Here is a 24,347-nt window from a genome sequence, read left to right as displayed (position 1 = left end):
AAAAGTAAATGTGATTTAATCAGAAAACAGAGGAACTATACTGGAGCACTGAACAAAAGATCTAATCTTTGGAGCGTCCCTTCCAAGTGAGTGCAAATAAACTGTAGTAAAATGAAAAGGCTCGTAATTTGGTATTTGGAATATTCTTCATAAACACCAATTTTCTGTAACATCCTTGCATATCTGATAACCCCTCATGTATAATGCAGAAAATCTATTCCATTTTCATCTATTGACAGTGAATTTAATTTAGTATTGCAGCTCTTTCCCCAGATTATGTTATTAATTCTGCAATCAGGCTCTTTAGAATGCTTTTATTTCCTTCAAGAGTTCTCACAATTATACATTGATTTTTTTTCTATTCTAACATACCTTTCAAAATAAAGGATCATGTTTTTCCTAGCTTTCTAAAAAAAAAAGTAAAAAAAAAAAAGCTTCAAAAGCAACAAGCACCAGTTCATAAGCTGTAACTTTCAACAGGAAAAAAAAACTACATGCAACACTTCAACCTCTGACTTTTAAGTATTATAAACTACATTCATTAAGGAGACATACAACAGGTGCATTAGAATTTCCACATCAACAATCATATTTGTAAATAGACCAAAATATATCTGTTAATAAAAAGTTATCCACTTCTGCCTAACAGTAAAGTCAGAGGACATGAAAACTAAATACTCCAATGTTAGTGTTCTGTTTACATCCATACCAACTGCCTTTGCTATTTTGTAGAAGTCAGTGTTGTTAAAATAGAACAAATGCAAAGCAGCTTATTTTCCAAAAGAAAAAAGTCAGCAACAGCTAGTCAACTCAATTCTAAATCACCAGTTATTCTTCAAAATAACAACATCAAAACATGAAAGTGTCAGCTACGTTATTTTGCATCAGTTTTTAGAAAGTCCTCTAGAGCAAAGTTCAATTACAGAATGCTAATTTGTTCATCTTTAGGAAAAAAAACCCAATTATTCAACTGCAGAAGCTAAAATCTTGTCTATCATTATATAAGACTCTCTCTTCAGAAATTTTATAAAGGAGTGCTAATTCAGATATTTATTACTGTTATACTGAAATATAAAAAACTTTTCATGTGCATTAATACAGCTAATATAAAATGCTACGGTTTTTATTCATCCGAAGCATTTCAGTTTTATAATAATAGAGTTTTCTTCCACCATCACGACAAACATAATATAAAGAATATCTAAAGAGCAGCACTTGTCCTCTTTGCTTCACTCCAGAGCCAATGAACAAAGCAGTGAAGCAGAAAGAAGGTACATAATGGATTTAAAGTAAATGGACCATTCTTTATGAGGCAGTCTCTCATTTTTACTCATTCTAGCTTAATTGTCATTACAATGTCTGGAAACTTCAAACGAACAATTATCTTTACACCACCTGTCACATTGGTTCCTTAAAGCTAGATTTTTTTTTAATAAAAAATAAAGCAATCAATGTTAATGAAAATAATCTCCTGTAGAAATATTGTAAACTACTTTAAACTTATTTCAAGCAGTTAGTGTCCAGTTCAGTCAATTTCATATGCCAAAACAGACAGAATGTTTCTATTTACTATTGCACTTTGAAACATACTTTTCTGAAACATAATGCTTCCTGCTGCACTGGAAGCTTAACCATCAATACATGAAACATACTGACATGTACATACATGCCTGGGAATTTGAAAATAAAGAATTGGCTAATTTTTGCACCTACCTGGATAAAAATCTTTGGATTTAGACAGCTTGATGGTGGCCCCAGTCTCTTTCTGCAACTGAACAATTGTCTGTCCTCCCTTCCCAATTATAGATCCAGCAGCATAACTAGGTATGAGGACCTTTAGAAAATACTGGCCATCCTCTGAAAAATTGAGATATGCATGGTTAATATGACTTATAAGTTGTCATTTTTCCTCCCCAGTCCCACAAATAAACAAAAGGTTACATCTTTAAACTCCTCCACTAATTCATGCATTTACATCTAACCAGTTGCGTCATTATACAAGAAACGTTTAGACTGTGCCTTTAACAGTTTAAAATATCTACATTTATTCCAAACAAAGAACCTACATAGGTTCCTTAATTCAGTAAAAAATGAGAATAATATTGCAACTATTTTTCAAAGTCAGATCTTATTTTTCTTTTTTTTTTCTTTTTTTTTTTTTTTTTTCTTTTTTTTTTTTCAGTAGGAACCACAGCATGCAGAAATGACCAGACCCTTTAAAAGAAAACTAAAGCCCTGCATGAAAACGTGGTTAGTGACAACTGCAACCTTGCTTGGAAATACTGCAAAAGAAATTACAAAACCAGGAAAGAACGAATTGTAAATTCTAATGGGCTATTTGTTTGTCATTAGTAAACACATGAGGACAGCAATTAGCTATTGCTTGCATTCTTCTTAAGTGAGCAAAACGACTACTCTGCTACCAAATAACCCACCCAAAATGTGGGGGTTTATTCCAAGCATTTCAGCCACTGCCAATAGAACAACTCAACATGGTGAGGATGGAATCACTTGCCTAAGTAATCCTCATGTATTCCTTTAGCACTTCTTAAGCGACAATGATCTCTTTTAAGCTCATTAATTAAAGGACACTAAGAAGAATTTTTCCCAATTTATCAAAAGCCTAAGTCACTTATTTTAAATACACTTAAAAGGTGATGAGATAGACAATGCCAGTCCTCTACCCATCACTAGTACTAAAGCATACCATCGAAACAGGAAAAAAAACATATAGAATGAATGGAAGGGAGAAAGGAAAAAGGATTCCAGTCTGATTTGGAAACTGCAGAATTTTCAGTACCCTCATGCCACTGCTAAATACAGCTACACTGAAGTGTGAGGACCTTTCCACAACTGTCTCTGAAGAAGTGCAAGGCAACAGGGATACGCTGGTTCCCCAGACTCTCCCCAGCAATGATGGCAATGTCCCATCGGCACGGATATCAAAGTATCATGAAACCTGTTTCATAAAGTTGGTTCTTTGGGTTTTGTTTTTTTTACCCCTAAGCAGAAGAAATTATCTGAGTCCACATTACTTCTCTTCCCTGAGACTATAAAGCGCCTCAGCCAGTGCCTGTCTGTGGCAGTGGTGCCCACCCGTATTAGCGTAGCCGGGGAACCATGCACTGTGTATAGCCAGACCGCTGCTCTCAACACTGGGCAAATAAATTCACCTCTGCCTCGGTGCATTGTTATGACGACTCCAGCGCAAAGGGATAAAGGAGATGCTGGTCCCGTTATAACTCATCTCCTCCAGGAAGAGCAGGATGTTAACTAGCGAGTCCCCGCAGCCGAGGGGCGACTCCCCCCGCCACCAGCCAGCCCTCGCCCCCGGCTCGGCACGGCAAACACACGCCGTGTGCGCTCTGACAATGGAAGTGAGGCCAAGGAGGAGGAAAACGCACGGCAAGGCTGAAATTCAACTTGCGACCCCGAGGATGTGGAAGGAGGGAAGAGCGTTTGCCGTCTCCTTCCAGCTGCCATTTATTGTCGCCCATCCTTAAACGGGCGAGGGAGATAAGCCGGGCTGCGGGAGCCCCTTGTGCTCCCTCCTCGCCTCCGTAGGGTCACGGCTATGCAGCCCCAGCGTGGATATTAAATAAAAAGCCTGGTAGATGCTGAAAACCGACGCCATTTTGATGAATGATAACATTAGAGAAATGGGAATCTTTGGGCGGGGGGGTGGGGGGTTGGAAGAGGCAGGCAGGCAGGTAGGGAAGCGGAGAGGTGGGTGGGTTGGGCGGGGGGGTGGGGGTGGGAGGGAGGTGACAGAGGATATACCCACCGCCCGTGTTGGTCCTCTTGGTGCTGCCGGCTTCAGGGGGGGCTTCGAGCGGTCTTTTCCGGGAGTCCGGCGGGTCCAGGTCTATGGGAACCCCGGTGTGGGTCCCGTTCTGCTGGATGGGAGCTGCCGCCATCATGTTTGCTGCTGCTCGGAGGAGAATTGTCTCTTCCCTTCTCTGGTGGGGGGGCAGGGAGGGAAGGGGGGAGGAGGAGGAGGAGGAGGAGAAGGAAGGGGGTGGAGGAGGAGGAGAAGGAGGAGGGGAGGGGGCTCGTCCCGTTCTCTTGTCCTTTTCGAAAATGTAGAGCTAAGATCGGGATTGTCGAGGATGCTGCGCGCCTTGTTTATCTGGCACCCGGGGGGAGGGAAGGGAAAGGAGGGAGGGAAGCGGGCAGGACTGGACTGGAGGAGCAGCTGCAGTGCAGTGTCAGGAGGAGATGAGGAGAAGGGAGACAGGGGAACGAGGGGGGCGAGAGAGGGAAAAGAAAGGGGGAGAGGAGAGGAGGGGAAAGAATGAAAAGAGTGAGACAGGAGGAGGAGAGGACAGAGTGAGTGGGAGAGGAGAGGAGGGGAGAGAGTGAGTGGGAGAGGAGGGGAGAGAGAACGAGTGAGACAGAATCGGTGGGAAGGGAGGGAGGGAAGAAGGGAGGGGGAGAAGGAGGGAGCGAGCGGTGTAAATGGTGGGCGAGGGAGAGAGTGGGAGATGATTCACGCTGTTTCTGAGCCCCCTTCCGCCCCTGCCCGCCCCAGTGCCGCGCCTGACGCTGCGGCTCAGCTGCCGCCGCTGCCGGGCTGCCGTGCCCTCCCTCGCTGCCGGGCCCGTGTGCCCGGGGGTGGAGAGGGGGATCGCGGCCGGGCTGTGCGGAGCCGCTCCGGCCCCGCTACCGCGGGAGGGCTGCCTGGGGGCCGGGGCCGCCACCCCCAGCGGCACCGCACAAACCCCAAAGGCGGGAGAGGTTAGAACCGGGGGAGGGGGCGCAAGGACGGGGGTGTACGAAGGCAGGAGGGGGGGGGGCGGGGGGGCGTGAGGGGGGTGATAAAACAGAAGGGCGGGGTTTCCGTGGGAGACGGGCGGGAGATGTGGCCAATGGGAACAAAAGAGAGAGAGGCCGGGATTGAGGCGTCTCTCCAATGCCGGGCCGCGGGCGGCAGGGCCGTTGCGGGAGGCGGGGGCGGTTTAACCTCTGCGGCGGGGGCGGCGGCGGGCGGGGGTGCGCGGGGGCCGGGGCCGCCCCGGGAGGGTCCCCGCCGGGATGCGGCGTCACCCGGGATACGCGCTGCGCCTCACAGCCCCGCGGCTGCGTGGGAGGACGGCTGAGACCGCCCGAGGGGGCGGTGGGATAGCGGGGACACGTCCCCGGCCGGGCTGGCCGCGGCACCGGCGCGACACGGGCGGAGCGGCCGCGGCCCTCCCTCCGTCCCTCCGTCCCTCCGTCCCTCCGTCCCTCCGTCCCTCTGTCCCTCCGTCCCTCCGTCGCTCGGTCCCCGCCCGGCACCGCGGAGGCAGCGCCGGAGCCCCGGACGCGCCGGGCGCATCGCGCTGCCTTGTGGAGAAATTAATAAAGATATTATTGTAACGCTTGACAGCCGGTCCAGCCGGAGCTGTGCGACACAAAGCCGCGTCGCTTACCTCAATATTTCGTAGAGACCTTTAAAGATATTTCACTGCGGCGGAGGTTATTTCTGCTTACAAATCTGCAGTTATTCAGGTGGAAGAGTAAAACGTTGTAAGATGCGGGGGGATGGGGAGGCAAGGCTCGGGGAATTGTCTGTGCACCAGGAAAGCGTTTTTACTGTTTGACTCTTTGCTGTTTATTGACTCGTTTCCTTTGGAGAAGAGTCTCAAAGCGCTGTAAGTGTGACGGTGGTGGTCAGTACCGGAGCATCAATTCGGTAGAAAATTTAGGAAGGTGTGTTTATTGCGCTACACCACGCTCTGTGCTAAATCCGTATTGATGTGTGTGTGTGCGCGGCATGGCTGCTGACTCCATTCCTCCTAATACACCAGCTTAAAACCTGCCTGTTTGTGGATCAAATCCAATTTCCATTCTAAGCTCCCTGGGAGACAGCCTTAGTTTTAGTAATCACCATTAATACTGCCTCAAACAATTTTTAATACTTAAAATACACATATCATGTATAATATATAGCACATCACCTCTGCTTATAAATGACAAGTCAGATAGGTAATGCATTATAGGAGATTTAATCGTACCCATGCTAACATCTAAACAGGCTCCTGCCCAAATACATTCACAAATTAAGAACTCAATCCAGCACAATACGTAGGAAACTTTCAATGACTTCTCTGGGAATTGTGTTTCAGGAATGTGATATCCATCCTCCTTGCTAGCAGATTCAGTAACAATTTGATAGCATATATGGTCAGAAAAATGGCTGAATAAAAATGGAACTTTCTTACTCATCATATACCCCTTGTATCTAAGATACTCTGACTCATAATTGCTTAGTTTACTGACTGAAATAAAATTCTAGGCTTCTGTTACCTTGGCAGTTGCTGACACAATTATGGTACAGCAAACTGGGGACTGATTCTAGCTCTTCCATTTTCTTTACTAAGTTACAGCCAAAGAATTTTATTAGTATTTGAGCCAGAAAGAGCACGGCATGACTTGTAAATCTCAGGTCCAGTTTGTGGGGTCATCAGTCCTAAGAGGCCTCTTTTTATTTGTAAAGCAAGCAAATGTCTTACAGAAACTTTTGAAGACAAAAATAAAATGTTCACATTAAGCCATCTTGAGTCAATTTCCGCAGTGGAACTGGATAAATTATAACACTGCTCTCTTTATCTCACTGACTATGTCCCATTCATCTGTAGCTACATCGAAACAAACAATTCTCTGGTTTTTAGACCACATCTGTTTTACTGTGCCCCCTGCACCAATTTTAATTATGTGACAGATCTGATTGGATTCAGCACCTGCAAGTCCTCCCTTTGGGATCTCCAATTAGCTTATAAAACATTTACTTGATTGCATTCTTGAAACAAAAGTATTGTTTCATCCTAACAATAGAAATATTAAAGTGTAGAATAAAGAAGGGTTTAACATGATAAGCGTCTATGCTGTTTGTGTATCTAGCTTCCATAAGCTTAGAGGGAAAAGTGGTAATCCTGAAACCTAATTTCCTCAGACTCAGCAGATGTCTGTCCTGTGTTAGCCTGTTTCTTTACTGGCAGCTGTTTCACAAGTGCCTCCCCTCGTCTCTACAGAATGCCTTTTGTTTAATGATTTCCCTTTACATTATCTCCCATCCCACTTAGACAAGCTCTTTCAACTTTTCTAGTAGTTTTAGAAGGTTTTTTTTTATAGTTTTGAGACAGGCTCATTTTTGAAGAAGTTAGCTTTAACTAGGTAACTAGCCTCTCAGCTAGTTTCTTAGTAACAGTTCTACTTAGCTAAGAGGATAGCTGCACATAATCAACGTTTCAACAAATGCCGATTTAATATTAAGGAAAGTTTTAATTATTACAGCTATGCTTCAGAATATGGGCTTTCTTTCTCCTTATTTAATGGCTTGGAGCAGTGATAATGAAGGTCTAAGGGGGAGTAGCACATAAAGTGCAGCCCTCTAGTGGCAGAGGTCACTCGGAGTTTAAAGCAAGCTGGGTCTTTGTCATGGGTGGGGGCAGTGAAAGGAACAGCTTTTAGCAAAATGCAGGCAACTGCCCTCCATTGTTCATGGTCTGAAGCATGAGTGAGAATTGTTGTGGCGGCCTGTAATACCACCTTGCTCCCACTCTGTTGTAATATCTGTGCGCAAAGTACTGATGGAAAATATAAAAAAGTGTGTCTCGGTAGAGTTTTCCTCTTTTTCCAAATCTGTAAACTGTTGTTCATTTTTTTCTGTTTCCAGCCAGCTCCAGACTGGCATACCAGACCAGAGATTTTTCAAGCTGTTGTGGGATCTTGATTTCTTTCCTATCTGTATCAGTCATATCCTACCATATAATGTATTTTGTAACTTCAGTGAGGGTTTGTTCAGAGATGACATGGAGTACAAATTCCATTTGCCAGCTTTATTTCTAAAATCATTCTCAGCTGGTGGAGATATGGATGGTAGCATTAAAATTAATCTCTCCCACAGACATGAAACCTATGCTTAGAACTGAAAGAGATTAGGAACTGAGAGAAATTAAGCATATATATTAACAAATCGAAATCTGCGTAATAACTCAGGAGAAGTTTTAAGTAAACATCACTTAATCTGATAAATTCTACTTTGTGGAGCAAGACTCAGTCTCCTGTTTCTTTTAGAGGTGATGGATGGTTCTCATCTGACTAACAGAATGAAGAGTTCATTTTTCCCCTTATGGGAAATATGACAGAGTCCAATAATCATTAGATGAAAAATGATACCTCTTAAACATCCTGGCTAGGTAAAAGAAAACAGATTCTGTCTTTGTCCAAAAGGACTGGCAGCTTTTCATTACTGGATGGTTGCTGTGACTTCTGTAAACTTTGGCTTCACTAAAATTACCATTAGTGATAAACTCAGAAGACTCTTTCAAGTCTTTACCATCCATCTTCTGTTTATGGAACTTTTTTCCTCCAATATACTACCAGTTAATTGATTATTATTGTTGATTAAGTTATCCAACTGTTGCTTGTTTAAATACTCCAGAGTTTGTTCATCAGTAAATAATTTTTTAATTTCAGTGGGACTTCTCCAAGATTCCTGCAATATTAACCTGAAGAAAATCAAACCCAGCATTTGGGAAAAAATTTGAACACACATTAGACAGAAAATGACCCTATTATCTGTTTTTCCACATTTACATTACTTTTATTATATGCATTGCTGAACTAAAAGTCAAGTGTTAATAGTCATACTCTACACTGAAAAAAGTATGGACAACTGCTAAACCTTTTCACATTGTAGATCATTGCTGTGTAGTAGCTTTCTTTTTCTGGGAAATAGGATGATAACTTTAAATGAGTAAAAATGTCACCATACTATTGGTCACAATGTGAATATGTTGGCTAAAATTCTTCTTCTGGTGGTGGAAGGAGGAAGTGTTTGAAGGAAATCAATGTCCATTTCTTCTCTCTCACCTGTGTCATATTCTGACAGAGTTCATCAAAATTCACAGATACTTCTTTTTTGTTTTTTTTGTTTGTTTACTTCAGGATTAAGGAATTGAATTGATCCGAGTCCTTCATTGCTGAAACTCTAGGTCAGATTTCTAAGAGGTTACCTGGAGAGTTACCAAGATCTCAGTCTAGAAGACAAGATAGCCTCAGGACAAGGTAATTTTTCATCTCTCCCAAGAAATTGACATTGTGGATCCAGATATCTGAAACTGCAGACACCAAAAAGTCATTCCTCTGGTGATCTTTATGTACAGTAATTTAAAGACCTTTCATTTCTCAGAATGAAGAAAAAAAAAAAAAAAAAAAAAAAAAAACCAACAAAAAAAACACAACCAACTAGATTTCAATTGCCTTCCAAAAATAGTAGTATCTTCTGTTTTCTTTAGAGGTTTTTTTGGTGTGTGTTGTTTTGGTTTTAATAGAAAAATAGACATTCAGGGATTAAAACTGATATAAACAATGAGTATTTCCACTGTAATGAAACAATGTAATTTCGCATGTGAGAATTGGCAGGATGTCCTTGTATAGCTTTGTCAGTTTACAGTGTTACTGATTGTGTACCTTTTGTTACTATCTTACAAAAGCACACTGGTGAGGCCTCTCTCTACAATTTGAATTCTGCCAGCTATCACTCCAGATACTTCAGTACGTGTTTTTTTAATAGTATGGTGAACAGTGTATTTTTCAAGGAATCAGCATACCTATTTCCAATCTGTTATTATAATTGCTCTAACAGTATTACTATTTTATGTGTCATTTTGCCCACCCACCACCAACTGTCTTATTTGTTTGAAATTCTGGCACTTTACAATAAAGAAAAAGATACATTAACAGCAAAATTAGTTTCCTTGATTCTGTTGTCAAGCTTGATCCCCTTTCTGGAATAATGTAGTCCTACAATATAGAACCTTAACCAGGATTGCTTTAGAATTTCGCTGCAGCTCAACTCATATGCAAAAGTTATGGTAGTGGAGAAGATCAGAAATCTTCCTGGCAAAGGAATGGAAAGGGGAAAAGTAAACATGTTGCACAGTAGACAAAGGAAAAATAAGGAGACAATAATGACAAAAGCATTGTTGTTTTTTTTTTTTTTCTTGTAAACAAAATATATATTAAATTATGTAAGGAAATTTGAGTTGCTCTGATCATTTTGCTCACCAATAAAATGTATACTACTTGAGATTATTAAAGAAAACTATATCCCAGTAAAATTGTATTAGTAAATTCTCCTACTGTTAACCACCAAGAAACTCCATTTTGTCCTGCATAATTTATTATCAATTTTCCAAACAATAAGATGTTCCAGCAGAAATTAGTTTTGCAAGTGTAATACTATTATAATGGTAGAATTTTTGCCAATTTAAAGACAAAGAAAAGTATTGTCTGTAATATTATTGAGATGGAGACCTAGATGTCTTTAAAATCACTTTTTAAATGCTTACTATAAAAAATGAATTTGTTGGTATATTACAAATTAAATATTCAGTACAGCAAGATTTTAGGAAACAGTTATTACCTTTAAGAATACACTGGGAACTTTAAGACATCCCTCCCTGAAGTTTAGCAAATACCTTAGAATTTCTTCTCCAAGAAATTATTTCACTTCACTAACAAAATTTAATGATTCCATGTTTTTTCTACCCACTTGAAATCGATTCCTACAAAATACCCCTTAACTGGTAAGTCTTCTGGTGGGGGAGGGTAAACAGCTAAAACTGACTGCCAGGATAAATTGGCCAGAATGATTTGGCACATACCCTGAGTTTGCCATGAAAACATGTATCTGTGTGTCAGCTGCACACAAAGGCTATCTGGCCCCAGAAAAAGCACAGGGATTAGGCATAATGCTGCCTATTTGAGACAAAGGGTGTTCTTTAGTGCAGTGAGGTTAAAACAGACAGCTCATCAGTAGTACAAGTCTATCTGAATTATTTAGTTACCATTTTGAGCCAGAAGGAAATGGTGGCAGATTATTAATGACTTTTGGGGTCTATTCATCTCTTTATTTTGTTTCAGTGAAAGCAGTACTGGAAGCATGAAAAGGCGCCAAAATTTGAGATCAGTTTTACTTTAATCACTTACAAGATATAGAAACACTTTCTTATTTCAATGCCAGTTGAGAAATATAACTGATTTTGATTTATATTTCACTTGGGCTTATGAGGTTGCTATTTATGTTTCTAAGTGGGTGCGTGACCAAAGTGAATGGAACAGCTCATATGCTCTAGAAAAAAGAAGTCCATGGATCTACTGGATGAAAACTGCTTTGATTTCAAGGGGGTTTAAGTCATTCCATACAAAATACTTAAGGGAAAAAAGAGTGAAGAGAGTAAAGAAACTATATAAAAAATATTAACATAGACCACAATGCATTCTTGCAATAAGAGAGATTCTTGTCATATTCCAGTGATGGGCAATTTGAATTAGTTTTGGATATAAATATTTATGGATATGTAATAAGGACATAGATAAAAAGTATTTAGGAACATGTATTTTTTTCATTCCTAATTAATTATATATAAACAAAATAACAGCTGGTATATAATTTAAAATTTGGCAGTAGCAAAAATGAAGAGTAAGGATGCAGTTTCCAATAATTTAGAATCACAAGTGAAGGTGAAAAACTTTACATACCCATGTGTTATGTTGATAATAAACAGATCTAAATAAGGTATTATAGAAAGCTACACATTGTATTTATTAAAAAGCCTGATTATTTTTATCATGCAATTTTTTCAGAACATTTTTGTTGTAATATTTTTGCCAAGTAGGAGGCCTCCTGTTTTAATATTTCTAAATATTTTTATATTTCCTTTCATTCTTTTTTTTATTCAAAGGGTCACATTATTTTCTCTAGAACAGAAAAAAATATATCATGAAACAGTAAAAATAAAATTGCTGCAGGACTGAGTCATTGCAAGTGAGATGAAAAATAAAAAAAAAGTACAAATTACAAAAAACTCCAGAAACAGGATCATAGTGCATTAGCAACAATGCTTGCAGATTCATCATGGCTCACAACAAAGGTATTTATAAGTGGACCTCCTGCCTCTGTCACATGCTGTCATTGCTTTGGATTGACTGCTGTTAGATCCCTGTAATCCTGAGCCCTGGGATCTTGTCCTACATGTTTACCCCACTTGGTATGCATGTCAGTACGTATTTAAAATGGAAATGAACTCTAATCTTTGTATGTGTTAATAGAAAAGGGTCTTAATCTCCTAAACCCCATATTTACCATGGTTTTGTTTTGTTGTTTGGATTTTTAAAAAATAAAGTTTATAAAAAGCTGTGTTCAGAATTTCTGCTTCTATTTGTTGATTTATCCACTTAAGTTTGGTTAATATTTGGCATTTCTTAACTCAAGAGTGTGTCATGGCAATAACATTGTGGAATATATTCAAAGATGAGGAGAAGAATAAATTAACCACAAGTACTGGTCTAAAAATTACATTTTAATAATGGAAAGTGTTGACAAGTTTCTTATTTGTACTGCACTTATAAGAATAAATGTTCATATTTTAGAAGACTCATGTTACGTATGTAGAAATTATATATGATTGCCATTCACTTGTGAGATTATGTTGTCATGTAGATGTTATGTGGAGATTAAAACCTAAATATTATCTAATTTAGGAAAAGTTCATTAAAACTATCATACCCCATTCCACTTCAAAATGCATTGTTGACAACAGATGAAAAATAATGTACTTCCTTTGAAAGTGGTAAAAAGTCATCAATATAGTTGAGTTCCAGTCCTCACTCCTGTAAGAAAATTCATATTTGCGGTTCCTTGTACCCAGTACAATTCCTGCATCATGTAGGATCTTTGTGAAAATTACTGCTATTTCCATATTATGATTGTTATTGATAAATATTTGCATCTTTCAGCTGCTCCTTGGAACTTTGTTTCATTACCATTTCTCTGGGAACCCTGTTCTAGTGCCTGACCACCCTCTCAGTGAGGCACATTTTCCTGATCTGGTTCTGGCCAGAACTTCCCCTGATGGAGCTTCATTCCATTTCCTCATGTCCTATCACAGGTCACCAGAGAGAGGAGATCAGCACCCTCCCCTCAACTGCTCTTCTTGAGGAAGTTGAAGACTGAGATGAGGTCTTCTCTCAGCCTCTTCTTCTCCAAGCTCCAACAAACCAAGTGACCCCGGCTGCTCCTCCCTGCCTTTCACCATCTTGGTCAACCTTTTCTGAACACTCTCTGATAGTTATGTGCTGTTCTTATGTTGAGGATAATAATACACGTGTGAAATCACTAGAGCAGTTTGTACAGTGGTGTGATAAGGATGCTTTTTCTTAAGAACCTGATGGAACAGGTAACTCCACATGGATAGAACCTTATTCCTGGCATAAATTCATTGACGCCAGTATGTTGTCATTAGGGAAATGGGTCTTCCACTTAGAAAATGTGTTTAAATTTATAAAACTTTTATTTTTTTTCTAGTAAAGTAGTTTCAGCATATTCCAGTCTCCTTTATTGGTTTCAAGATTGCTTTTGGAACTAAAGGCGATGTGATGAATATGGCAGCCAACTCAGTCAGTAAAACTCTCACTTTTAATATCTGTCATCCAGTGTGTCAGGTTATTTCCCAAGTTCAAGTAACAAACTGATAAGCTAAGAATGCATTAGATACAGAAAGAGTACACAAAAGATGATGTTGATTTTATTAAAATATTATGATTCTAATCTAACATCATACACCATCAATAAAGCTAATTTTTTAAGCAAAACATGCAAGAGTTGAAATTCTTAGAGCAAAAATATCTTTGCTTAGTTGCACATATTTTTCATTTTAAAGTAAATGTGTTAACAGAAATGGGACTATAACAAACTGTAATTTTAAAGCTTAGCTAAGTTCAGATAGCAGTGGAATAGTAATTCTAGCATACTTTACTATTTAATGTAAATTCTCCCCGCCCACCTCCCAAATTAACTTATTGTGCTCTTTTATGAATTTAACATTTTATAAAGATGAAACATTTGGTACAACTTTTCACAATTAAAAAAAAAACCAAGAAAAGATGGTGATCTTAGGATATGAACATGTTAAGGGTTTTTTTCCAGTTTTTAGTGTCTAACTGTACTAGTCACAATTTAGGCAATAGCCTCATGTGGTTCTGCCAAATTCAAAGATATTATTCTGTATCAAACCCTGAAAGATTTTGTTCAATGACACAAATGTCCATTCATTTGAGTAGTCTTTATTCACATATGTGATCGTATTCAACTCAATTTTTTACAAATAATCTAAACACCAAAGTGCTCCAAAAAGAGTATCTTCTCTTTTCTCATGTTTTTGCACAATTTTCTATACTGGCAAGTATTCTGAGGAAATTATTTAAATTCTTTTTTATGTATAGCAATACATGCCTTTAATACATTTTGTGTTCCTATTTCTACAACAACATGCATTATTTTAAATTATTACAATCTGAACCTTCATTATTCTTGAAGTACTGCTTTGTTGATCAGATTTTTTAGATAAATATTATTTTGCAAATGTATAGAAAATATCAATACCTCAAACTTTTGTATTTGTCAAGTCTGACTGTTGTTAATTATCTTTTGGACTTTGTGAGTAAATTATTCATTATTACATTGTCATAATGTGGAGGAACTGGATTGCACTACCTCCAAATATTATGCATTATATCAAAATGGATTACATAAAAATGGTTGAAAGCCATTTCTCTCATCATTCTGATTGTCGCATTAGTGAAAGAAAACAGTCAGCATTCCATGAACATTTTATTTCTTTAGAGTCTCTAAGATTTCCCAGGAGAATAAGTCATATAATCAAGAAAAAATGCTTGGTGTGATCAATTCTGCAACACTGCATTACTTTTTCTGGAAAGTCATTTATGAAACAATTAACTGTGTCCATGTTATTCAGTGTTGTCTACATACCTTAATAAACCATATGATGACAGCAGGCATTGGTCATGGAGGTTTGAACATTATTTTATTTTGATTGTTTTCAATATTCAGTTTGATGAAATAAACGTTCTGGGTAAATCTAGCCACCTGAGAATGAAGTTAAAAAATGTAATTACCTTATGAAAATAAATAGCATATCAATTATATTTAGTGAATTTCAGTTTTATTAAAAATCTCTAGGATCTGAATTACATTTAAATGACAAAAATCTTTAAAATAAAAGAAAAATAGATAATCTATTAAAATGCAAGTATGTACATATATGTGTGTTTATACCTGTGTACATACAAATAAAACACATGCATATGAATGATGTACGTACCTTGTGTATGTAAGTATATATATGTTTATGTGTCTAGTCATACATAAAATTTCGCAGCAATTTTGAGCCCTCTAGTGGTAAGAAACCTCTCCGTTAAGAAACCATTAATCTCAGCCTAAGTGTATCCACTCTAACAGGCAAATGTCTAAACTGCACAAGATGATTATGTCTTCATATAAGTCCAGGATAGCTCCCTGCAGTTGGCATGGGTCTGTACATACAAATGTTAATAACAACATAGATCTGCAAATCATGTTATTGTTTCCAACAGGATACTTTTATACCTTTTCTCTGTTAAAAAAAAAAAAAATCTATTCTGTATTCTTTTGACACATTATTGATAATTTGTTATACTCACTAAAAAAAAAAAAAAAAAAAAAAAAAAAAAAAAAAAAAAACACCCAAAACCAACCAAACAAAAAAACCCTTAAAAACAAAAATAAGAAAAAACCCAACTGCAATCTCCTTACACAAGTACTGTCTAATAAAAGGGAAATGTTTTCAAACACAGCATCCTCATTCTCAGCCTTGCATTATATAGTTACACATGGAGTTACTACAGGGAAAGGAGAAAAAAAAATAATCTGCATTTTTGGATTGGGAAAATTTTCGCAACATACAACTTCAACCATCTATAAGCTAGGTTTCTAGGCTAAGCTGGTTGTTCTAACCTTGCTGTCACTGGAGTCAAATAGGTTGTTTGAGGATGAGTTGACTTGTAAAGATGCCTGGGAGAGAGCTGTGAGATGGGCAAAATATTTATGGATGCAAGGGTCTCTCCATTTTTCAAGGAGACCTAGATAGCAAACTTGAAATCTATGTTTTCTTTTTTATAAGGCTGAAAAAGAAATATCTAAAAAACTTAGATTTGAACAACATTAAATAACACAGTAATAAATACTATTGTTTATAGCAAAACTTATAACATGTAATGAATATCAGACTATAAGATGTAATAAAATCTTAATTAATTTTTATATTATAATAAGATATTAATAAATAAATCTCAGGTAATCAACTACATGGCAAAATCATTCTGCAAAATTATTACAACTTTGAGGAAACTCCAGAATAACATTCAGAAGTGGTTTTTTTTTCTGATGCAGGATGGATTTGATGGGCTCCAGAGACAAAATTTGTTTTAATTTTCTCCTTGGACTCAGTTTAAACATTTGTTCTGGATGACCATCCATACCTGAGACCTTATGAATTCTGCAGCTGACCTTCAGGAAATTTCTTCAGGAAATTTCTGCAAGAACAAGAGAGAAAAACTGTTCAGAGTGGTAAGATTTCTAAGCTCTCTTCACATGGAAATCTTACCATAAGGACCTTAAATATAGTATTTATTCCCTCTGTCCACAGTCCCATAATCATGAAACTTGTTGACTCTTGAGAATAGTGGCAGTGTAATAGACATGGGCTTTTATTCATATATGTGATTGCATTCAACACAATTCAGAGATGAATTTCTGTGGTTCTGGAATTACCTAATTTAAAAAATAGTATATTATTTTATGGTTGTAATCTGTTATGTGACAAGAGCTTAGGACAGGAAATTTCCATAAGTCATAGAGCAATTAATTTTCATTTCAAAAAATAAAGCAACAGTTTTGTTTTCAATGCACCAAAGCAATTCAAATATATGGTTATTCAATTGCTTGTTTGGTTATTTTTGACATCTATCAAAATTCTATAATGTATAATATAGAAATGAACTCCTAAAACTGAATATTTTCATTGGATACATGCAAAATTTGTGCAAGTTGATTTTTTTTTTTTTTTAACAAGATTATCTAGGCAAAACATGCAAGATGAAACATAATTTCTGTGTGTGACAACAGTCCACTTCAGGCAGGTGTGAGGTAAGGTTGGAATATAGCTCCAGCTTGCAAGGGTATGATTATCACAAAGACTGGAGTAGCATTATGCCTCACAAAAGAAAACACTGGTGGCTTCAAAAGGTGAAAAAATCACAGAACTGCAGGATGGGTCAGGTTTGAAGGGACCACAGTGGGCCATCTGCTCCAACCTCCCTGCTCAAGCAGGGTTATCCCAGAACACACAGCACAGAATTATGTCCTGAGGGTTTTTGAATACCTCCAGTGAGGGAGACTCCACAACCTCTCTGGGCAATCTGTTCTAGTGCTCAGTCATTCACACAGTAAAGTTCTTCCTCACATTAAGGTGGAACTTCCTGTGCACCATTTCTGTCCATTGCCTCTTGTCCTAATGTTTGGCAGCACCAAAAAGAGCCTTTAGGTAACAATACTAAACAGTATGGGACTTGAAATGCTAAGGGAAAAAAAAATTACAAATTAAACCATTGCACTTTTTTTGTTTAAAAATCATTTTTCTAGTAGAAATAAAGAGTCAGAAAAGTAATACAATTTATCAGTGCTATGCTTGGGATAAACAATCCTAAACTCATACTTCACAAAAACAGATGTTATTGCTTAGTTATGAAAGCTTTATAACAATTGTATATGATGACTGGATCAAAGTGTTAGTAGACAAAATAATCTTAATTTTCTCCAAGAAGGTGTAGCAATCACTTTGGCATGACTAAAATATAATAATAAAGAGGTTTTAATGGGTGATTAAGCAATCAGGAATTCTTGATGGCAGCCTGATGAAAGAGGAAATGAAATTTAAAGGCTACTGCTGCAAAGTCATCAAACCAAGTTGTGCTTCCTGATCTTTTGCAGCTGACATCACTATTATCCTTCCTGAACCTTGCAAGAATTTCATCAGGTCTACTGTAGACTAAGATACTATTCATTGATGTGAACAACCATCTCTCTATGTGGAAGATCTCACTTCATGTGCCACACTAAGATAAAATATTTTTAACACATTAAATAAAGAACTGACACCAAATAGAAAACTGACAGCAAATGAAAACAGTTGAGAATATAAACTGTACACCAGAGAAAAAGACAAAGATGACAAAAATTCAGTTTCCATTCTCTAAGATGTATTACATCCTGAAGTTTCAGTCATGTATTTAAAAGATGTATTCATGGCAACAGCTAAACAAAACATGGGTTCAATTGCTGTATGGGCCATTTACTTAGAATTTGAACTTGCAGGTCCTTGCAGGTCCTTCCCAGTCAGAATATTCTGTGATTCTATGATTCTCACCACACAAGGTTGATTAATAAGAGTGTGAAATGGCAGTCTGTTGGACATCCTGTGACTTTATAAGTTAGGTAACAGGTGCTAGAATAGATCTTGAAAAATATCCCCCTTGTTCTCCCATTATTTGGAAACAAATACAGAGGCCAGAATAGGCAACTGTGCAATAGATTGCCTCTGCTGTTCAATGGCATGTCTATTGTCCAGTAAGGCTAGCAAGGAAACAGCACTAACCGGATTTTATGATGTAAAACATAAGTTTCATAGAGTCTCTACAGCTTCTGATATTAAATGGGGTCAAGACTTGATCTGAAGAACTTGAATCGAATGCATTTTAAAGAGATTACTGATATGCTTTTCTATTATAAGAATTTATATGTGTGCAGAATCATAAATAATATGAAACGTCTCACTTCATGCTCCAAAACAATTGCTGTTTAAGATTATGAGAGGATCCCTCTGTGGATATCACCATATGATACACTAGCTGTACCCTTCTGAAGGAACTGGTTATACATTATTAGCAGCTGAATAATAGTTTTTGGTCAACTGCTATTCTCTCATACTGTTTCAATTTCTGCATGTCATTAAAGGCCAATAGAGACCATCTACATTTCACAAAGAAAAGAGAGGAAGAGGTTCCCAATTAAAAGGTGTTTCTGCATTGCCACTGAATTCCTCTGTCACATCTATAGGTCTCTTTCTTTGATATTTGAGAACTTCTGTGGAGTTGTCAAACATTTTTTTAAGAAACACTTTTGTAGATTACTAATAGATGTGCATAAATAATCATATCACAAGGGAAATACTATAAAAAGATACTCAAAAGCCTTTTCATTCAAAACCAGTGAACAACATCTTGGGTGAAATAATTATAGAATCATAGAACGGCCTGGGTTGGAAGGAGCCTTAAAAGATCATCTGGTTCTAATCCCTTGCTGTGGACCAGGACATCTTCCACTAGGTCAGGTTTTTCTGAGCCCCATCCAGCCTGGCCTCACACACTTACAGGGGTGGGGCATCCACAGCTTCTCTGGGCAGTCCTTTCCAGTGCCTCATCACACTCACAGCAAATATTTCTTTCCTTTTCTTAATATCTAATCTCAACCTTCCCTCAGTTTAAACCATTCCTCCTTGTCCTGTCATGCTCTTGTAAAAGATCATTCTCCATTTAGGTACTGGAAGGCCACAATTAGGTGACCCCAAAGACTTTTCTTTTCCTGGATAAACACAATTTTCTCAGCCTTTCCTTATAGGTGAATAATCATGTAATATCATCTTAGAATTATGTGCTTAACTTCTTACTTCTTATGTCCATGTTTGTTCGTAATGATGCTTATTAATTACCCATTTCATTTACATATTTTCATATGCTTTATACTCGCCAAAAATAATTACATGCCTGCCATCACAGCTTATCAAATTTTGCAGTATATTTCGTCAAGCTAGGACAAAAACCCTCATAGATATATCCTGAGTAAAAAAATTAGAAAGCACCAAGCTTCCTGAAGACAAGACAATCAATTAGACTTGATATGACTAGTGAACTGTCTCCATGATTAGAGAGGAAAGTAAAACTCCACAGTGCTCTGCAAAGCAAGCTGGGCAGAAATTTTTGCAAAGATGAAGAAAACAATGATTTTCAGTTCTTTTTTCACACCATTGTAACTCTGGTCCTTTCTCTAAACATCACCAATTCTATCCAACAGAGGAGAGAAGAAAATCAAAAATTTTTAACCACAACACATTAATTCAATATATATTAAGTGAAACAAAACCTCTTGACTTTACAGCCTAAATTAGGAGATATTATTATACATAATGTGCTGCTTTCAGGTGCACAGATGAGATTGTGGAGAGGAAGAATGTCTGCTGCAACTTTAAAATTCTCTGCTTTTCCTTATAAGCCCAAAAGCATGATGGGACAGAAAGACCAGAAAGGACACCATAATCATCATATTCAGTGTAGCCCTATATATTCTCCACTAGTAGAATGTCTTCCATAAGTAGGAAATTGCATCTAATACTGCTGTAAGAAAACCATACTCATTCCAAACCTTCCTATAATTCCATGAATTATTTCTAGAATTATCCTGATTCCAATTCCCAGTAATTACTTCGTGTTCTGTTTCTGACTTCAAGATCAAAAAGCACAGTTCTGTCAGATATAAGTCCTACATTTAAATACTTATTTATCAATCCATCTCTTAAATTTCCCTTCAATACACCAGATAAATGTAATTACTTACACCTCACACTGTAATGCATGATTCATAGCTCTGTAATCTTGGTTTTGGGGCTGCTGAGTTTTTGTTTGGTTTGTTGGGGTTTTTGGAGGGGGTTATTTGGGGTTTTTTGAGCAGGTGGGAGGAAAGGGAGGTTGGGGGTTCTTGGGGACTTGAGGCTTTTTTGCATATATTCCTCAGCATTTCTCATCTTCATTCTCCTTTATCATCCATTCAAAGATTTTGTTAGATCTCTTTTCACAGGAGGACAGAAAGCTCAGACTGAGGATATGATCTATGGTAATACTTTAAATCTAGTTCTAGTCATTGTTATTTTATGACAGCTTTGATATTCCATAGATACAAATTGCTTTCATGAATTCACGACATATTCCATGAACATATTGGACAGTTGGACATACTAAATCAATTTTTTAACAATTTAGATCACTTGATTTGGATTAACATAATGTAAACATCCATTGCATTTTATGACCCTACCAATCTAATAATTTAGTAATTAAATTGTTATATATATAATAATTTTCAAACTGTATACAATATACACTGATAAAGCTAACTTCTTTTTAGCAACTTTCATAATATTCACCCCTGAGTTTCCTATTTCCTTGTGGAAATAAGAATTATCATGTAACAAATTCAAGTTGTTTTGGTTTTTTTTTTAGTTACTTTTGCATTTTATTTAAAATTTATTTAATTTATGAAAATATTTTTTTTTGTTCATGCCCTTCAAGGATCTAGAAACCAGGGCTACAGAATATAGGTAGAGAGAGGTTAGAACTAGAATAAAGAAAGGTATCCAAAAGATCCTGGATTTCGACATCAAAACAATTTGTAATCCTACTACATCACACCTATCAATTTCATAGCATGCAAGTATTTGATTAAAAAAACTTTTACTTCATGTGGTAAGTGAATTAAATCCAGGTGTACATACCATCCCGTAATACTTTGTTTACCATCCCGTGCCCTAGTCAAAACCAAAACCAAATAGAGAGATAAGTCACAAAACAAAAACAGTAAATAAAAAGGACAATCTTACTAGTAGTAATTATATTTTTGATCTCTAGTTCATTATCAGCAAAGTTACGAATTACCAAATCCATTATATATGTGAAATGATGGGTAGGATAGTTAATTTCTTGTTCTAGGTTATATCCTTTTCTGGATAATAGAACAATTTTTGCAAATCTCACTCTTTCCCAGTTTCCCAAGATAAGTTAAAAATTGGCAAAGATTCATTAGTTCCTTTGAGACTTTTGAGCATAATTTACTTAGCTAGTTCATTTGAAACATTCTCACATGAGACTAGATGTCTTATCAGTGTTTTATTTCGGATAGAAAGTGTTTCCACCAACATTCAAATGGTTTGGCTCTAAACCAGCCATTATCTCAGCTTTTCTTACTCTAAATGAACTTATAACCTTTCTGAGAAAGATACAAAACAGTGTTCAACCCTCCCTTTTCCTAGTAGATAATTCTTTAATCTTAGAACTCAGATGAAGTAAAAACATTCAGTATGTTGCATACTTCTCAAACACAGCTTTCTTAAGGAGTTCTTCTATCTCTCTCTGCTCTGTCTTCTACCTGACTGCCCTTCCCACCTGAGCTTGGCAAGAGGTCAGAGTCCCACTTCTAAAAGAAAAGCTAATCTCATTTTGTGTTTCTCTAGTTTTGTCCCAGAGAATGCAGAAATATGTACTGAAAAATCTATATTCTCAATGGTTCTCTGCCATGCTGATGGCTACTTATAAGCTGTGATTTGATTAGACAAAACAAAAGACTTTGTTAATATGTTTGGGTTGGGCTACTTCATAATGAGTGGCAGAAAAAGGACTCAGAGAATCTACTTTCTTCATTGGAAATTGTTGTCTAGGGAGTAAAAAACTGGAAGTAATATTAATATTTTAGAGCAGTACTTTGGCAGGAAGACACTTTTAGTATGTGATATTTCAAAATCTGGAAAACATTCCTTGATGATATTACATATTTTAGAGACTCCCTGTGCTGAGAGTGTTTTTATGCTTTTATATGTGTTTGGATGTTTTTGTTGGCATCTGTAAATTCCAGAATTATTCTGCTATCAACAGAATAACAGTAGGAATGCCTTAAGACTGCCTTTTTTTTGCCTTTTTTTCCTCGCAATAAAACAGATACCAAAACATCACACCAAGTTTGAGGAGATAAATTAACTGATTTTTCTGAAAAGTTCCCAGTTTCCTAGTGGCTTCTCTGGCTATAATCAATGATCCTTCAAGAATTAACAAACTATCCAGGGGTTTGCAAATAAAAGCTAAGAAATTTGGTGACTAAATCTGGGAAGAGGAGAAATGTGATCATCTGGGATAAAAAAAATGAGGCTGGAGACAGAGTAATGGAGTAAGAATGCTGTGGGATTGGAAAGCGAAAGAGGAGAGCTGGAATGGCTTAGCAAAATGATTGTTGTCAGCTGACCTATAAAATTCTGAAATCAGAACAAACTGAATAAACTGACAAGGAGAAGGTACAGGACAGATTATGTAGAAAAAAAGGTGGCATTATATGACAGACTGGGATGAGGAAACTTTGGAATGCTTGCTAAAGAAACGATTAAAGAGACAGGAGCATGAAGACCAGCACAAGGACAAAAGAAACTGATTTTGGATATAGAAATTAAATAAACACAGATATTATCAACCCAATACTTATTGGTACATTTTGCTTAGCCCAAAAAACGTGTTTCTCTTTGAGTGTCCATTTTTGCAGTTTCATGTTAAGGAAAACAGATACAAAATTACTTTAAAAATAATACATTGAAAGGCTAGGTTAGATAAGACCTTGAACAACCTGATGTAGTGACAGATGTTCCTGCCCATGATGGGGGGCTGGGGCTAGATGATCTTTAAGGTCCCTTCCAACCCTTAAGGTCCTAAGATTCTATGAGATTAGGACAGCCAGCTAGAGCACTCAGATCTTACCTATATTACAGCTGTTCTCTATCAAATGTGAAGAATTTACATTCCTCACTCCCCCAAACCAAAATAGTGTGATACCAGCTTTGACTAGACCATGCTCTTCTGCTCTTTCCACAGGAAGCAACTCAGCCAGATGATTAAGGTATTGCATATATGGATGAAATTAAACCTTAAAGTACATAAAACAACAGATTATTGAATATCTTCAGGCCTACATAAAAAACCACCCCCAAAACATAAAATATGTACTAATATACTTAGGCCTCCAACAGTCTCAAACTTACATGTGTTTTCATAATTATTTAGACCTAAATTAAATATTAAGTTGAAAAAAAGTAATATATCAAAAAACTGTAATTTAAACTTAGACTTTTGAAAAATCCAAATGAGAGCAATTTCTACTAATTTTTTTCAGACTTCTTATTTAAGTTCAATACCTTCCACTCTGAATACACTCATTTTATGTAAGAGCATTTAAAATTACTTCAAAGTATCTGAGTGTTTTAATTCTCCTTATCCTAATTTCATATTGATTTACTGTGATGGTTGCTGATGCATTAAGTTCATTTCATCAACTATATTATGACAAAACTTAAAAAAATATTGATACCAGTCAAAGCTTGTTCCAAACATCTTAATATAGTTTTTTAAAAAACAAACTTGTTGAAACAATGGCTTCCCCTCTCTACAATTGAATGAAATAATGCGTCATTGCTCTGAAATTAGTATTTTGAATGTCTAATAATACTTAGGATGCACTAAGTGCAAGCTTAATATTCCTTTTTTTGACTCAGTTTTGTTCTTTTCTAAAATGGCCAATTTTAAGCTATTCTAATTTTTAA

At 37.1% G+C, this 24,347-nt stretch overlaps 1 protein-coding gene across 6 annotated transcripts in view; it reads right to left on the bottom strand.

Annotated features, from left to right (window-relative positions):
• The window catches only part of NOVA1 (NOVA alternative splicing regulator 1), a 179,592-nt gene extending 175,629 nt beyond the window's left edge, over positions 1 to 3,963 (bottom strand). For 3 of the 6 annotated variants that reach the window (XM_083863733.1, XM_083863734.1, XM_083863735.1), the window contains exon 1: positions 1,714 to 1,904. Coding sequence is in view for 3 of the 6 variants with exons in the window: in XM_083863738.1 (XP_083719864.1) it covers positions 1,714 to 1,857; positions 3,785 to 3,920 (280 nt within the window). In the remaining 3 variants the exon portion in view is untranslated. Of the gene's footprint in view, positions 1 to 1,713; positions 1,905 to 3,173; positions 3,192 to 3,784 lie in introns of those variants that run through there. The other 3 variants (XM_083863738.1, XM_083863731.1, XM_083863732.1) reach the window with 2 other exon arrangements.
• Positions 3,964 to 24,347: the final 20,384 nt, after the last annotated feature.

This window comes from Zosterops lateralis (assembly GCF_965231275.1).
Source record: "Zosterops lateralis genome assembly, chromosome: 6".
In the NCBI taxonomy this organism is placed as follows: domain Eukaryota; kingdom Metazoa; phylum Chordata; class Aves; order Passeriformes; family Zosteropidae; genus Zosterops; species Zosterops lateralis.
Note: the sequence above shows the minus strand (reverse complement) of the source record. Positions and strands in the feature narration are given on the sequence as shown.